The following is a 17,704-nucleotide window of genomic DNA, read 5'->3' as shown; positions in this document are numbered from 1 at the left end:
CCCCAGGAGCCAACACTACGTGTTTATTGCGCGAGATGTGGGAGGTGGGCTGTACTGAACCCATGCAATGATGTAGGTATAAGGGTAACAGCGACGACCGACGTCCGTGACATAAAAATAAAAATATCACTGTACTTGTTTAGGGGGTCAATTCAGGGAATACTTGCCAAGAGTATCGTTCTGTTTCCAATAGGATTTCACAAGCCAATACTTGTTTGTGATATCCCTGACTAGAAAGTAATGAAAAGTCTGAATGCAAAGACTATCACAAGGAACTGCACACATGTATGATAGCCACGATTGATCCATAGCTCGCTGACACACGTACATGCACACGCGCTGTATTTTTCATACCGCGTATCGCGTACGGTAACGTGTACCATACGTACCGCATACATACCGTGACCGTGCATCGATTGAGAACGGCATCCTTTATCTCTCGATTAATTATCAATCTTCACGACTGATTCATCGTCTGCTAGGGAACATAAATTTTAACTGCTCAAATATGGCATCACCGGAATTCGCTGGAAAGTACATACTCGCTGAAAGCAAAAATTTTGATGAATTCATGGGGGCTCTCGGTAAGCTTGCAGATATAATATGTCGGGAGTTCTAACTTAAAATTAAATTTTAATGACCGACTCTATCCTGGCCTAGTCTAGACTGCACTGCCAGTGCAGTGGTACGGTATAGGGCTAGCTACGGTAGAGTACGCTAGTCGCTACCGGTACCCGGCTTGGAGTCGGGGGGCCCCGCCCCGCCCCGGTCGCGTCGATGAATGTTTGCTGTCGATGATGGTAATGGTATTCACAGCGTATGTTGTGCTTGTGCATGTATAATGTAAATCAAGGCTGTTCAAGCCATGATAGTGTAGAGTGGCCAGAGCGGTAAAGAGCGTGGTTCTAAAAACTTACAGAGACATGAGTCATGAGACAACCTCACTCAATGATTGCCTGTGATGAACTGCCCTGGGCTGAATAACTTTAAACCTCAGGCGTTTATTTGGCATAAAATATTAACATGCATGATTTATATATAACAAAGGTAAATAATGAATATTCAAATATCAAAGATAGCAAATATTTAATAAAAGAAATACATGAATATACATGGAAATGAATAGCTGCTAATGAATATTAATGAACCTAAGTCAGAGGGAGAGAACCAATCAGAGAATAAGAACTTGGCAAGAGTCAAGTATGAGTGAACATGAGCATGAACAAAAGAAAGGGATGGAAGAGTGAATCTGGTATGTTGAAATGAATGTAAAGAAGGTGATGGAAGAAAAGATGGAATTTTGACGACTAACAAGAGAAGAGAGGATGATCAAGAATAATGAAGAACACATAAAACCCTGTTCACACTACAGCTCTACAATAGTGGTGAATGCAGGATAATGCTGACAATTTGTTGGGTAACCCAGGGATCCGGCCCGCGAATTGGGTATACTCTTGAAGTTGAGAAGTGATTCATGAAAGACTAACCCAGGCCCAGGGAGTGGGCCGGAGCCCAGGACTCGTCCGTGTAGTACTTTCCAAAAATGGGGTAGAATAAGGTCGCAATAGCATTCCAAATAAAAGGGGTAAAAATAAATTATGCACTTGCCTCGATTATATGGATGAAGGTCTATCGGGACACAGAATCCTGACATCGAGGCACAAACTGGACTCTCAAAAAAAGGAAAAGTTAACGTTAGACCTGTATGTCGCGTTCATTCTCAGTATCGATCGGCCATTTTGTTTTCAATTTTGACAGGAGAACGAGACAGAACTTCTTCCCCCTGGGTTAATGAAAGACATGATGATGATACCAATGTCATCATGATGGGAATTTGAATTGTTTAACAAACAATTCCCTGGCCTGGGCCTAGTCTGTCTGATGTCTGATGATGATGTTTTGAGCTGCCTCTGCAGCAAATCAAGCTCATCTAGGATGATGATGATGATGATCGACTTATCACCATCATGAAAACATGATGCCATTCTATTTTGAGCATTTGTTGACCCCAAGAAATAATACACCCTGCATGGTAACTATTAAAGCTATCATCCAAGCAAATATCGTCTAGTAAACGGTGGTTTGAGTTGTCACATGTCAGCACATACTCATCCAATAATGGCATGTATCCTCAATCCTCATCATCTTTGTTTTGGGGCCATATTTCACAAAGGTTGTTGGTAACTGTGCCATCCAGCACCTGGTAACTTCAACAGATCTCCCAGCCTGATTTCAATTGGTTATTTGTACATATAGAAAGTGTATCATTGATAGCAAAGCAACCACATTATAATAGGGGAACATGACAGGCTTTGCTGATGCATCAGAATGCTTAACACTTAACATGCTTAACATCTAGATTATTCAGTTTTGGTCATCCATGGACCTTTTTCAGGGGCCGCGGAAGCGGGGGGGGGGGGGGGAGGTGCTTCAGCCCCCCCCCCCCCACTTTTTTTCCAAAACCGTGTACAAAAACGTAAAAATAACCATATGATTGTGATTTTTTTGCATGGTCCACCCCCCTTTGAAAACCGTTCCGCGGCCCTGTTTTTAGTAAGACATCGGTCAAATTGAGAAATACTGTAAGCACCTTATAAAGTCAGCTCATTGATAAATTACAAGTGACAGGCTTACCAATTTTAAAGACTAGCTCTGCCTGAGCATGAAATAAATAATAAGCTATGATACAGACATGAGAAAGAGATTGGGGGGACGAGCGTGAGTAACTATTAAAGCATGAGGTATGTCTGAGGTGTTGTCACAAGGGGAAGTAGCATGAAAACTATGTATAATGTTAACTATGTCGTAATGGTAATTCAAACATAAAGGAATTATGGTTAATCATATAGATTTTGATAAACCTCTATAATGTATTCAGAGAAAAACAAAATAAAAACATGCAGGATTGAATAGGAGTCAGCCTACATTGGATTGCTGGGGTCCTGTAAAGGACAAACACCTAGAAAAGGAATTATCCTTAAAGCCTCCATATTTTTCTTCATACTTGCAGGAGTGAATTATTTTCTGCGAAAGATTGGCAACAAAGTGACGCCAGAACTAAACGTCGAGAACAAGGATGATCATTACAGCTTGACATCTGTATCAACATTCAAGACCACAAAGCTTGAATTTGACATTGGCAAGGAGTTTGAAACCACCACCCCAGATGGTAGGAAGGTCAAGGTGTGTATTATCACACAATATTTACCTTCTAATTTGAACAGGGTGAACAGAACTTGCTGCAGGGGTAGGGTGATCAAACTTGTAAAATGCACAATTGAGATATATTTAAGTTAGTTTGAAAAGGAAGGAAGGAAAGAAGGCAATAATAAATACAAAATCTCTGTACAAGTTTTCCCTTCCCTTTTGTAGTCGGAAGGAGTAGAATTTTGCATACCTAAAATTAAGTTTCATATTATATAAACCCATTGAATTCTGTAATTCCCATAGACTTTGTACAGTTGCCATCTGGTTGCAGTTGGCAACAAGTTAAGAAGAATACAATTTAACAAATGAAACTAAAGAGAGCTGGTACAAATTTTATTTTCTTGACTTGATATTGCATGCTGAGTGAATATGATGGCCAACCATGTAAATAGTGTATACCAAAAGATTGTTCCTTGTGTTGGCTTTCCAATTTATATCATTTTTTTTAAAGAACATAATTTAAGCAGTCTGGCCAGACATATTTTTAACCTTTGAACATAGGGGAGCAATTATTTTTTCCTGATTTGTGTTGCATTATATTACTTAGTCAACAGTGACATTGGATGATGGCAAGCTGATACAGAAAGAATCTACCATTGGAGCAGAAGGAGATGGCAAGGATTGTACTTATATCAGGGAGCTAGATGCAAACAAAGATCTAAAAGTGGTAAGTGGCCTGACCTGCTGCATAATTTTGCAGGAATCCTGCTTTCAAGGCATTATGCGTCTTTTCAAAGAAACTTTTCTGCATTCCTCATTTTTTTGTCTGTAGAAGATGAAATGAAGAATCAGAGAAAGGCTGTTTGCGGGATTCCCTAGCAAAAGATGCAGCTCTGACTTTTGACTACCGCCCGGTACTTAACTCAATAATGCATGGACAATCTCGTATTTATAGTAGAAACCTTTCAAGAGGACTGTGTAACACAAAGATTTTACATCAGTCACAAAACAGCTGCCATCAAGATCAGGGTTGCACGTGCATTATGTTCAGTATCAACAATATATCAATGTAGTAAATTTTGGTGCAATAAGCTCCTGTTCTATATGTACACAACGTTTTCTTTATTTTTGGGTATATTTACAGGTGTATGTTTGATTTTGATCATTTTATATCAATATCGTTCTAAATAAAATGAATATACCATGCACTGATAGGTATTGGATTGAATTTGGATATTCTGTGGCATGACCATATAGCAATATTTTCTGAAGGGTGTGGCTGTCGAACAAAAGAAAATGCAATGCAATGTATGTTGTGTCGTCAAGTTATTTAAAACAGTGCATTGCGGGTCTAATTTGTTTTTTATTTTCAGATTTTATGTAATTTCAAAAGTTTGAAGCTGTGACCTAGGGACATTTCACAAAGTCTGAGGTGTAATATTAAAGTCATGCCTTAGTGGCAGTGCATACATAAATTTGATGTGCAATTTAATTGATAAAATATGAATACCTCCAGTATAATACAACCAATACAGTCAGTGATGCACTGTATATATGCTGATAAAACCTTGTATCTCATAATTAAAGAATTTTGAGAAACGGCTCAGAAAAGCTCTGTTTTATATTGGTTACAAGAGCGGAAATACATTTTGGCCTGGAAAGATTCTCTTCAGGAACTAGGAGATAATTTTCAGACAATATGAAGTTGCCACCATTGCAATAACTTCACACCATTGGAATTTTAAAGTGCTTATTGCATCACATTTGTATCACCCATTCTGAACCCCAATTTTACCCCAGTAATTTCATTGCATATAAACATCAAATAAGATTTTTGCAACATTTCATCTTTATAAGTATCTGAAATTGTGTATAAGAGAACAGCTGTTAATGCAAAAATCTTATGTGATGTTTACTTGCAATGCAAAGTAATTTTACAGTATTTGATTAGACTGTGCCTATACCCTCATTTATAACACAACCATTTGTAAAGTGGATCATTAAAGTGTACTGGACTCATAAAGATGCCAACTTATGCCAAGTGTCATTTGTGAACTTGACAACTTTTTGATCTGTTATAACCTAAAAGGAAGTTCAAAAGTTCATTTGACTTTGAGGTTAAATGTGAATTGTGAACATTGATCTCCTTCCTGTTTAAAGGAAATAAAGTTGACACACATACATGTACAGGATGCCTGCCAAAAGGAGTTAATTGCTTGACATTATGTCAGTTCTGTCATTCACATTTCTTCTACAAATATAGCATCTGGTTTCTGATTCTGAGGATATTTCTTATGTAATCTATATAACAAATTTTATATTTTTGTGGCTGATATATTTCTTCATCAAATTCAGTTTCATAATTGCGCACTACTTTTCGTATATTCCATTTTGATCAGTTTTCCTCATTAAATATTCCTGTCAGCATTTCCATTACTCGGATATGGTAGTCTCATGACTTTAAAGCTTACCCTCAGAATTCTAAAAATTTTCAACATCATTATGTGTGGATGGGAAAATTCAGATGTGAACGGACAGATCAACAATTAAAGATGACAATTATCCCAATTTTATATTTAATTCCTCATCTAATTTCATCATATCAATGAATTTATATCATGTTACACTGTACCAAGTATTGTTTTTTAGGGTATTAAAGGCCTAGCAAAGCTGAGATATTTGGTAAGAGATAATCTGTCCGTTCACATAAAAAAATGTCACATCCGCACATAAACTGTCAATGTACATGTTCCAACTAAATCAAAGGAGAGACATTAGTAATGACTAGTCGTATTATGTCATAATTTATGTATAAAAGGCATTGATATTTTACACATGGTATAAAAACCTGCTTTGATCGAAACAATGGAACTTTCATGTTATATGCTTATTATGAAAAGAAGATTGTAAGTATAAAGAAAAGCACAAAGAAGAACTTACCAATTTTTGTGAGATAATGTGTAAAAATTATCATTTTCAAGTACAAACATCTTTTTTGTCCACAATGACAAGTTATCCAAAATATTTCAAAAAATGTGAACCTAGACAACATCCGCATGACGAATTTGGCTTTGAAAAAAATGTACTAAAGAATAATCAGATTTTTTTCAAAGTCTTATGATTTCTTTCCACCATCCATTATATAAGAAATAGGCCTACTATTTATTTGGCCAATATCTAGATTAGTTAAGGGATGGCAAAGTTGAGAAGAAAGGCATGTTTGCCAGGTTGACATCAGCTAGGTCCAATTTAGACACATCTTGTACGACTGCGCACAGACACTTTTGAGTTGGACTTTCGTTATGGGAGGATGTAGACCCTATATGGGTCTGTCATGTGCATACCAAAACATTTCATCTAGCTACTGCTATTTTGTGCAGCGGACCAAAACCTGAAAAAAGGGAAAAGTGGCGCCTAACCGTGAAACAGGCCATATTTATTCAAATTAAAACTCCCAAGATTGAACAGATATACAGGCACAGAATCTCGAGATTAATCGCAAATAGAGCTGATCAGGCTAAAATCTCGAGATTAGAGCAAACACGGGCTGGTGCAGCACTGCCTCACATCCCACTCATTCACCCTAGAAATTTTTGTGCCAATTTGAATTTCCCCATTCGTTCTATTACATACATGTAGAAGTATATCTCCCATAGAACAGTGGCTATACATGTAAGGCCTAAATTATTAATATACTAAATGTTGATTTTTTTTTAATCATTGATCAATTCACAGACATGCATTTTGGGAAACATTGAATGTATTCGTCTCTACAAGAGAATGTAAAAATCAGTGTGAAGAACGGTGATGTACATTCCTTTACACCATATCTCCTGAGGACTATGTCTGCCCTAGCTTGGACAATGGCTGCCTTATGGTCTTCTAACGAGTAGCAATTCAATTGCCTCTTCGAATGCATCATAAAACAAATTATTGAAATCAGGAATACTACATGTAGGTAATTCATTCTTGCCAATTCTGATTTTTTTTAAATTCCTGCCAGATTATATGAACATTACTTCAAAAGTGAAAAATTGTGACATTACATGTATATGCACACATTATGTTTTGTGAGGACCTAAATGGAGATCACTCTTATGAAATTTTTATTTGTTAAATTTTTTTGCTATTTAAATTGCAACTGACATCTAAGAAAATTGAAGATGATTAACATTTATTGGAATATTGTCTAACCTGGCCAATTTTGGTAATTCTGTGTAAAACTTTCTAACTCTAGTGGGAGTTATTAGTGGAGTTACCATACTGTGTGTTTTTATCAGGTAGACTTGATTTTTAATTGAAATTCTGAAATCTTAAAATTACAATCTTGATCAAAGCACTAAATAAGGAGATGAGTTTATGTTATCTTATATTGTTTGTTTGAGTTCAAAGTAATATTCACTGATAGTCTGTTAGCAATGAAATATCAAATGTCCTTGATACTGTACTTGAGTCAGCTTATTATCATGTTTGCTAAATTTAGCAGACCTTTCTGGATAAATCTGACCTATTTTGAAGTATGCCACTGATGCAATTGATTACTAATGCAAACATAACCATGAAATTATACTTGATGAAAATTGATAATGGGAGAATCTATAGAAGAAAATAAACTTGGGTTCATATTTGTCACATTCATGCGATGGAAAATGCATAATTGAGCAGGGATTATAACTATTTAAAAACCCAACATTAAACATTAGACAAACTGACAGCTTGTTTTAATAGTGGTTTATGAGACACAGGTTGTTACAAGAAATTAGTTTGCTTTTGATTACTAATTCAATCAATTATGGCAAATCATTAAAAACCTTCTACTGTTAGTAGACCAGTGAATCAGTTGCAAAAGAAAAAGTGAAACTGGTTAGGAATTAGACCAACTGGTAATAGACCAAGTGGCTGTAAACCGATGAAAAGAGAAGACATTCCAAAAATGATTGATTTGGGGGCCAGCACAGAATTGAAGTTCATGTATTCTCATTTTTTGAAAGTTTTCTAAAATAAAACTCAGAAAAATCATACAGATTTTGCTGATCCAAACCCATTCGCGCAGCTATTTGTGCATTTAAGCAGTATAATCAGTGATCTTCATTTGAGTTTTCACATTTGATACTGTGGTTTATCTGATGACCCATTGATTGCAATAAACACACTAGTATCATCTTTGTATTGTATTTCTTGTTTGTAGTCAATGCTACAATGCAAAAAAATTACCTTTCAAAGTGAGGACTTTGACTCGTTGATAATGAGATCAGTTGATAATCAGTAATTAAACAGGAAGAAGGCTGTTCATTTGGGTCAAGTGTCAATAAACTTCTTTGTATTAAAGACTGTAACTAAAGACAAAAGTATGTATAAGATAACAGTTCGAAAATTGTCTTCTATTCAGTTGATTTAGCAACATTTGCTTTGTTTTCTCTGCAAGAATTAGTTTTTGTCTCACCTGCATAGCAGAGTGAGACTATAGGCGCCGCTTTTCCGACGGCGGCGGCGGCGACGGCGGCGGCGGCGTCAACACCAAATCTTAACCTGAGGTTAAGTTTTTGAAATGACAGCATAACTTAGAAAGTATATGGACCTAGTTCATGAAACTTGGCCATAAGGTTAATCAAGTATTACTGAACATCCTGCCTGAGTTTCATGTCACATGACCAAGGTCAAAGGTCATTTAGGGTCAATGAACTTAGACCATGTTGGGGGAATCAACATCAAAATCTTAACCTAAGGTTAAGTTTTTGAAATGTCATCATAACTTAGAAAATATATGGACCTAGTTCATGAAACTTATACATAAGGTTAATCAAGTATCACTGAACATCCTGCATGAGTTTCACGTCACATGACCAAGGTCAAAGGTCATTTAGGGTCAATGAACTTTGGCCGAATTGGGGGTATCTGTTGAATTACCATCATAACTTTGAAAGTTTATGGATCTGATTCATGAAACTTGGACATAATAGTAATCAAGTATTACTGAACATCCTGTGCAAGTTTCAGGTCACATGATCAAGGTCAAAGGTCATTTAGGGTCAATGAACTTTGGCCAAATTGGGGTATTTGTTGAATTACAGCCATAAATTTGAAAGTGTGTTGGTCTAGTTCATAAAACTTGGACATAATAGTAATCAAGTATCACTGAACATCCTGTGCGAGTTTCAGGTCACATGATCAAGGTCAAAGGTCATGTAAGGTCAAAGAACTTTGGCCACGTTGGGGGTATTTGTTGAATTGCCATCATATCTCTATAAGTGTATTGGTCTAGTTCATAAAACATGGAAATAAGAGTAACCAAGTATCACTGAACATCTTGTGCCAGTTATAGTAGTTTTCAAAATCAGCACTGCTGCTATATTGAATCGCGTGATGCAGGTGAGACGGCCAGAGGCATTCCACTTGTTATGATAATAATTTAATAATAATATAGGATTTTTATAGCACGCATATCCACCTTGTTAGGTGCTCAAGGTGCTCCTATATTACCCCGGCTAAGCTAGTCTACTGATTCCAGTGCTCACATCTTTTTGATGAATTACTTCCTGCAAGTACCCATTTACCTCACCTGGGTTGAGTGCAGCACAATGTGGGTAGATTTCTTGCTGAAGGAAAACACACCATGGCTTGAAATCGAACCCATGTCTCTCAGATTTAAAAGACGATAGTCTTAACCACTAGACCTTTACTTAATACATCCGTTCATATACTTAAATTCATGTACATGTACTTATAAATGAATCAGTTGAACTTGCAACATATTGAAAAAAAGTGGTGCTGAATTAGTAGCATACGTAGTATGCAATTGACCAAATAAGAAGGGGGATGGGGTACCACACTTTGGGTACTTCAGGAGAATTTCCCTGGTATTCTGTATGTATGTATTCCATCAAATTTGTGTTCTTTAGTATGTATAATTTATGGTAAACATACATGTAATATTATATACATGGATCATGTAGTGTCTGTTTGAAATCCATACATGAGCATTTGAAAGAGGTTTTAATACATGGAGGTTGTATTGTGTTCTAAATTAAGTTCTACCCAATTGTCAAGTCTGATACCTGCAAGTTAGGATTCATATTATAATTGAATCCAATTTAGGGATGGATTATGTCTTTTTCATCTTTCCACCAGAGGGGGATGGGATGGAGGGGGGGGGGGCTAGCTCTGTCTTTACAGGTAATTACCTAAAGGATTTCATTTTTTGTGTGTGCAAGCCTGTATCTGCATTTAAAGATAATTGGAAGTACATGTAGTTGCAGTCAGTAAATACTGATGTCACAAGAAAGTGTGTAAAACCAAGATCAATATACCTGTATCATCATGGATCTACATGTAGATCTGTTATAAACTGAACTTTGTGAAATCCTAATTATGTATGTGTGGTACAGTATATTATTACTTTAAAAATATTTGTTATTTGACTCATATCCAATGCTTAGTTTGCTAATTTCACAGCAATTACATTATTTCTTCCAGAAACATATTTCATATCCAGAACATATTTTTCTTTTTTAAGTGCAAAAGACTCTTGGGTGGTCATTGTATAAGATTTTGTACGAACTCATTTTGAAATTGTTAGAACTGACTGTTTCTCTTTAAGACTATGGTTATACATGAGCGCAAAATTATAATACCTTAGCATATTTTAAATGTGACAGGTACACTGTATGTTTACCAACAATACACCTGCATAGGTTGAGGAAAATTCTGAACAACTCTTTATGTTAGGTCTTTTTTTATTTTTTTTTATTTAAATGATTCTGTAAAATGAAGCGAAAAAACAAGAAATTTCTTTTCTCAGGGATATCAAAATATTCTACATTTCCACTGTCTTTATAATATTTATGATTGTATCTTGTGAAATTAAATGTATGATTCATTCCCATAAGTTGGTGCTGCCAAATACTAGCCAAACAACTGCAATTAGCAAACATAAATGAGAATTTGTGTAGAATGCCATTTTGATAGCCAACATACATGTAGTTGCAATATTTAGTACAAAGTAATTGTAAATCTTTATACAAGTGAAATCGTTCAGAAAATATGTTGCATTTTGTATTTCAGATGCAGTTTTAATGTTTTGTGATGTGTAGAGTATATGGAGCTTTTGTTTTGCATGATTGATGCTTCTAATATTCTGTATTTGGTAAAATTGGAGATTGAACCATCTGTGCATGTGCCATGTGTCAACTCTGGTGTCCTCTAATCCTTACGACTGTTTTCAGAGTGAATTAACGTTGTGTTGAAATCAACAGCATGACAATAGAGGATTGGTCACGTGATACTTTTTTCAGTATGTCTACGCTAGAAAGGAAAGACCGTAATACCACATGACAAAGAAATGGTTACAATTCTTGATAGAAGCATTCATTTTCCATAAAAAGCTCCTATAACAAATGAAGTATGTTATAATCATTTTGAAATGATAGCCCAAATATAGCAGCTTTGAAAATAACCAAAATGTAAGAGGATTTTAAAGCTGATGATTTCATATTAGCCTCAGAAGTGCATGAAATATTCATTATTGTAAGAATTATTTTTTAGCAAGGTAGTTATACTCTTTTCAGTCATCTGACATTCATAGTTAGCAGAGTTCATTATTTCGCCATGAAGCTCAAATACTAGTATTTGAGAAAGCAAAAGGGTTCAAAATTAGTGGTTTAGAGATTGAAGTCTATACAAATAATTATAGTTTAAAGTTGTACAAGAATACATGTAGTTTGCATTCCATCCACTTACTTAACCCATAGTGCTTCCAGCTAATGGTTCTTGTGAAAATTGTATATTGTTACCAAAAATGAAAAAAAAAGCTTTGATTTGTGTTTTATCGTATCATTAATATTTGCTTTCCAATATATTATGCACATATTATGATCAAAGTGTGTTTCTTGCCAATGAATAAACCAATCTTGTCAATTATATGTGATTCAATATACCGCAATGCACCTGTTGGATCAATTATATAATTATATATGCAATAATTGTCCTTTTTAATTTCCTGCTCTCAGTATTAGTATGGGTATAACAAAATCTTGTGCAGATCATCTGATGGTGTCATTCTTAATTAGGACAATGTTAGAATAAAAGCATTGAAAATCCTGAACAGCGTAGTCTTGTGTTCATTCTGTTTATGTAACAGTATGTTGTTTCAAGTCCATGAATATATTTTTTCTTTCTTTCTTTTGGTTGAGGTTATAGCAGAGTTTCAATAATAGCAGAGTTACAATTAACCAGTAACTTAGCATTTTATTATCAGTTCAAACAAACATTGACTATAAATTATGGTATAGGAATGGCAAAAATATAGTGGAAACAGACATTGCCATTTCGAATGGAAAGTGACCTCCCTGATACATTGACATCTATCATCAATTCATATAATATTAAATAATATTGAACCTTCATAGAGATATGATAAATTGCCACTTTGCCTATTTTACACTTGATGTCAGTTTATCTACAACCAGTTTGTCTACCATTTGTTCTCATAGCCACTGAGCCCATTTACCACTTTGTCTTATTCCCATATCTAGGCTTACCCATTTTGTATGTAGCCTACTTGTTATTATAAGTAACACCCCTTAGTGTATATAATTGGATAAACACATTTACATTAAAAAGAATGCAAAAAAACAAAGTAGGCAAATTGGAATGTAGACACTCTAAAAAAAGCAGGAGAGGGAGAAAGAATGAGATAGATAGATATGGGGGTGATGGAGAGATAGTGGCCAAATCTACATCAGTCCAACACTATAGACTAAATAGCCAAAGTGAATACCAGGGCCCTGTCTTACAAAGAGTTACGTTGATCCATCAATCATAACTGTATGGAAATCCATCAGTGTCATAATTTTTTCTACAGGAAATTTGCACAATGTCCTTTGTAAATAAAGAGAAGCATGGTGAATTTTCAAGAAAACGATGAAGGTATGAAAATACATCATAGAAAATATTTTGATCATGCAAACATGCATAATAGATGTTGACGTCGCTGGCCGTCCATAGCTGTGATTCAGATCAATCGCAACTCTTTGTAAGACAGGGCCCTGGAGTATTGGCAATTAGACCAAATCAATATTAGAACAAATGATTTAGCCCATGATGTGATATTGGACAATCTGAGTTTAGACGGTGTACTGGATTAAAATAACAAATTGCTCAAAAATCACTTCAACCCCCGCTTCAACCAAAGCTTTTAGCCCTCACATGCTAAACCTCGCACATAATGCACAATACTCCCACTTTAGGACTCTTGCTCTATTCCACTCAAATCTCTCGCACAAGTGACACAGCCAATCCCCACCTATACACACAATGCCTATGATCTCACACAGAGTCACAGAAAATCTCATGCACAGCTGGGTCTTTGAACTTGGCATCTCTGCTAGCCAAGGGTGACATCAATCTAATTAGGGCAGATACAGGATTTTCCAAGCGGGGGGGGGGGGTTAGTACAGAATAAATAAACAAGCCCCCCCCCCCCCAAGGTCTGGCCTCCCAATCAATGCCAATTTACGTTGGGAAAATTTTGTCAAGCACGACATATTCCCCTAACAAAAATTTGTTATGGCCCTCAAAGGGGGGGGGGGGCACCCCTACCCAGAGCTGCCAACCTTTAAAAGTAAAAAGTAGTAATCCAGAAGCTCAAAAGTCATAATTTTGACATAAAATTCACAATTACATGTGAGCTGCGCAGAATTATAAATTACTTTGAAGAGGTAATATAAAGAACAGATCCTCTTTTCTTCAAGGCTCACATTCAGAATCATCTCTTGTACTCTCTTTTTTTACATAAATCCAAGAGGAAAAAACCACAAGATCAAGTCATTAGCATGTGATGATAACATTCAGAGGGATGTATTGTAAACAAAGATACATGATCAATGATCATCATTGGCCACCTTCAGATGAGTTCACCACTGCCCAATGTATTACTATATACCATGTGAGTAAAAAAACCTTGACACCTCACAAGTCCCCAATTTAAGAAAAAAAATATGTCATAATCATTATACTAGTATATACGCATAATCATTATACTAGTATTTGGCTGGAAAGACTATCTTCTCCCAAATAATTTGATACCATATTTATGTGTAGTGCACGATTGGATAATCAGTAGGTATTCTTTGGAGTGATGTAAATTTTGACTTGCACCAAAGTAAGGCATGACTGCAATGAATGAATCCAGATGTCAATGATGTCCTAATCCTATACATTAGTTAGTAAATAATAATAATAATAGCCAATTTTCATATAGCGCTTTTCCCAGAATGGCTCAAAGCGCGTTACAGCATATTATTACCCCGGTCATTGGATTCATTACAATCCCGCACGAAAAGTGCACAATTTCCACTCCCTGCGGAGCATTCCTGGCATTCATCGCAGCCTCATGATGGCGCTGGCAAATTCAAACATACAATATCTTTCGCATCCTACCAGGTACCCATTTAGCACCTGGGTCGAGAGTGGCAAAGTGTGGATTAACGCCTTGCCAAAGGACGCTAGACCGCGGTGGGATTCGAACACACGTCCCTCTGTTTACAAGGCGAGAGTCAGAACCACTACACCACGGCTCTTCAAACATATTTGCAAATACCTTTCAATGAAATTAACTTGAGAATTGATACTAAACAGTGTTTATTAAACAATTATAATGTAAATTACTGAAAAAGTGTTTTGAAATGGATTTTAAAGACGTTCCACAGTTATATATATTCCAAATTCGTTAAAATATTAAAAATATGGGGTCCATGTGCTCGTTTTTAAACTGTCAGTGTCCAAAGTGTTGCGAGTTGGTTTGAAAATCGCCTAACGCCGAAAACAAGCAAAAGTCTAATACCGTTTCACTAAAAAGAAAATGCAAATGATTCCTTATTTCGCTCACAAACATTCAAAATCATTGGCATTTTCATCATACTCTCTAGATTTGTAGAGGAATATATTCTAAAGACGTTAACATATTAAGAATATGTGGTCCATGTTCTCGTTTTCAAACTATAGGTTTTCCCGTCCAATTTCATCAAAATTTCAACCGATTTAATGATGTAATAGTTCAATTTACAACTAATTTGAATGACCTGTGAGATCAACGTTTAAATAGCCAAATACTTAATTCAATTTAATTCTATTGTCTCATTTAAACAAGTATAAAGAACGATCAAATTAAAATAGCCGAAGAAGTGTTTTCAAATTCGCACCGGTACCCTCCTTGCGAACGTTTAGGAATTCAAAATCATTAATATGCAATCACTTATAGAATATGGACAGTGTTTTTCGTTGTTGTTTTTTTACTTCTTTTGAATGATTATGGAAATGGGTTTTACTTCTAAATTGGATGTTTACAATTTTACTGAAATGTATCATCCATCTGACAAACCATCATCGGAACAACTCGTTTTTCTTCCACTTTCATAACTAAAGATTGTGGTCAATACCATGTTTCCCATCCCTTCCCCCAAACGATATAATTTACAATTATGTAAAATAAAAAAGAACAAGATGATGAAGAAAAATACCTACCATTGTCATAGGTCATCCAACCACTCACTGGCGGATCCAGGGGGGCACAACCGGCTCGTGCCCCCCCCCCTTGAGAGCCACATTCTTTTTTTGCTCGTCAAATTCTTAGGCCGGGAAAATGTGCCTTTCCCTTTTAGGAAATCCTGGATCCGCCCCTGCACCCACTCACTAATTACTAAAAGAATAACCGTTTACAACCATATACTATAAGTGTTACATGAATTACGTCTTTACCAATCATAATGGAATAAAAATTATTCTAACTGAAAAGATCAGAAAAGAAAGATAGGGCAAAGTTTGAAAAACAAGTGGAATGCCTCTGGCCGTCTCACCTGCATCACGCGATTCAATATAGCAGCAGTGCTGATTTTGAAAACTACTATAACTCGCACAAGATGTTCAGTGATACTTGGTTACTCTTATTTCCACGTTTTATGAACTAGACCAATACACTTATAGAGATATGATGGCAATTCAACAAATACCCCCAACGTGGCCAAAGTTCTTTGACCTTAACATGACCTTTGACCCTGATCATGTGACCTGAAACTCGCACAGGATGTTCAGTGATACTTGATTACTATTATGTCCAAGTTTTATGAACTAGACCAACACACTTTCAAATTTATGGCTGTAATTCAACAAATACCCCAATTTGGCCAAAGTTCATTGACCCTAAATGACCTTTGACCTTGATCATGTGACCTGAAACTTGCACAGGATGTTCAGTAATACTTGATTACTATTATGTCCAAGTTTCATGAATCAGATCCATAAACTTTCAAAGTTATGATGGTAATTCAACAGATACCCCCAATTCGGCCAAAGTTCATTGACCCTAAATGACCTTTGACCTTGGTCATGTGATGTGAAACTCAAGCAGGATGTTCAGTGATACTTGATTAACCTTATGTATAAGTTTCATGAACTAGGTCCATATATTTTCTAAGTTATGCTGTCATTTCAAAAACTTAACCTTAGGTTAAGATTTTGATGTTGATTCCCCCAACATGGTCTAAGTTCATTGACCCTAAATGACCTTTGACCTTGGTCATGTGACATGAAACTCAGGCAGGATGTTCAGTAATACTTGATTAACCTTATGGCCAAGTTTCATGAACTAGGTCCATATACTTTCTAAGTTATGCTGTCATTTCAAAAACTTAACCTCAGGTTAAGATTTGGTGTTGACGCCGCCGCCGCCGTCGCCGCCGCCGTCGGAAAAGCGGCGCCTATAGTCTCACTCTGCTATGCAGGTGAGACAAAAATTGTATAACGTAAACAAAAAATGACCACAGAAACGTGTCATCTGAATATGGACGTTTATAGTGCAAATATGTGTGCCGATAAATGAAATTGAAAAAGTGTATTTTAGGCAAAATTGAACGATCAGTTCGTCGTCGTGAAATTAAATGACAACTTTGGGCCATTAATTTGAACGAATTTTCTCTCTAAATTGAATTTCTACAAAATTCAAAGGAATGATATAGAACTGAATTGAATGCTGAATAAATGAAAATGAACCATGTGTGCAGAGGGTTGACAAAATATTTCGAATTCGAACGTCTTTTCATCAATTTAAATGCAACTCTGATGAAATTGGACGGGAAAACCTATATTAGTGTCTAAATTGGTGCGAGTTGGCTTGAAACAGTATAATGCGCCTAAAACGGGCAAAAGTCTAATACCGTCCGAAATTTCTAAAATACGAATGGTTCCTTAGTCCTAATCCCAAACATTCAAAATCCATGTCATTTTCATCATACTCTCTAGATATGTAGAGGAATATATTTTGAAGAAGTTAAGACATTTAAACGATGGGGTCCATGTGTTTGTTTTCAAATTATCAGTGTCCAAAGTATTGCGAGTTTGGCTTGAAACAGCCCAAAATGCGCAGAAAACAAGCAAAAGTCTGTTAATACGGTCTAAAATGCGATTGGTTTCGTAGTCTTGCTCCCAAACATTGAAAAGCCATGTCATTTTCATCATACTTTGCACATAGATACTTTAGCACCTGAATATTCCAAATATGCAAAAA

At 36.0% G+C, this 17,704-nt stretch overlaps 1 protein-coding gene across 1 annotated transcript; it reads left to right on the top strand.

Moving 5' to 3' along the window:
- The first annotated feature begins 292 nt into the window (after positions 1–292).
- LOC129275866 (fatty acid-binding protein, heart-like) lies at positions 293–12,247 on the top strand. Its single transcript, XM_054912340.2, has 4 exons — positions 293–584; positions 3,011–3,183; positions 3,755–3,874; positions 6,883–12,247. Exons 1-4 carry the CDS (start codon positions 509–511, stop codon positions 6,931–6,933), a joined length of 420 nt encoding a protein of 139 aa, XP_054768315.1. The 5' UTR covers positions 293–508; the 3' UTR covers positions 6,934–12,247.
- The last annotated feature ends 5,457 nt before the right edge of the window (positions 12,248–17,704 follow it).

This window comes from Lytechinus pictus, chromosome 2 (assembly GCF_037042905.1).
Source record: "Lytechinus pictus isolate F3 Inbred chromosome 2, Lp3.0, whole genome shotgun sequence".
NCBI classification, from domain to species: domain Eukaryota; kingdom Metazoa; phylum Echinodermata; class Echinoidea; order Temnopleuroida; family Toxopneustidae; genus Lytechinus; species Lytechinus pictus.
The sequence above is the reverse complement of the archived record's forward strand: the minus strand, read 5'-3'. Positions and strand labels throughout refer to the sequence as shown.

Excerpts from the sequence above, each read along its gene's own strand:
- LOC129275866 (XM_054912340.2), top strand. The coding sequence starts at position 509 with ATGGCATCACCGGAATTCGCTGGAAAGTACATACTCGCTGAAAGCAAA. Across the intron at positions 585-3,010 it reads TGAATTCATGGGGGCTCTCG|GAGTGAATTATTTTCTGCGA; the intron begins GTAAGCTTGCAG and ends TCATACTTGCAG. Across the intron at positions 3,184-3,754 it reads CAGATGGTAGGAAGGTCAAG|TCAACAGTGACATTGGATGA; the intron begins GTGTGTATTATC and ends TATATTACTTAG.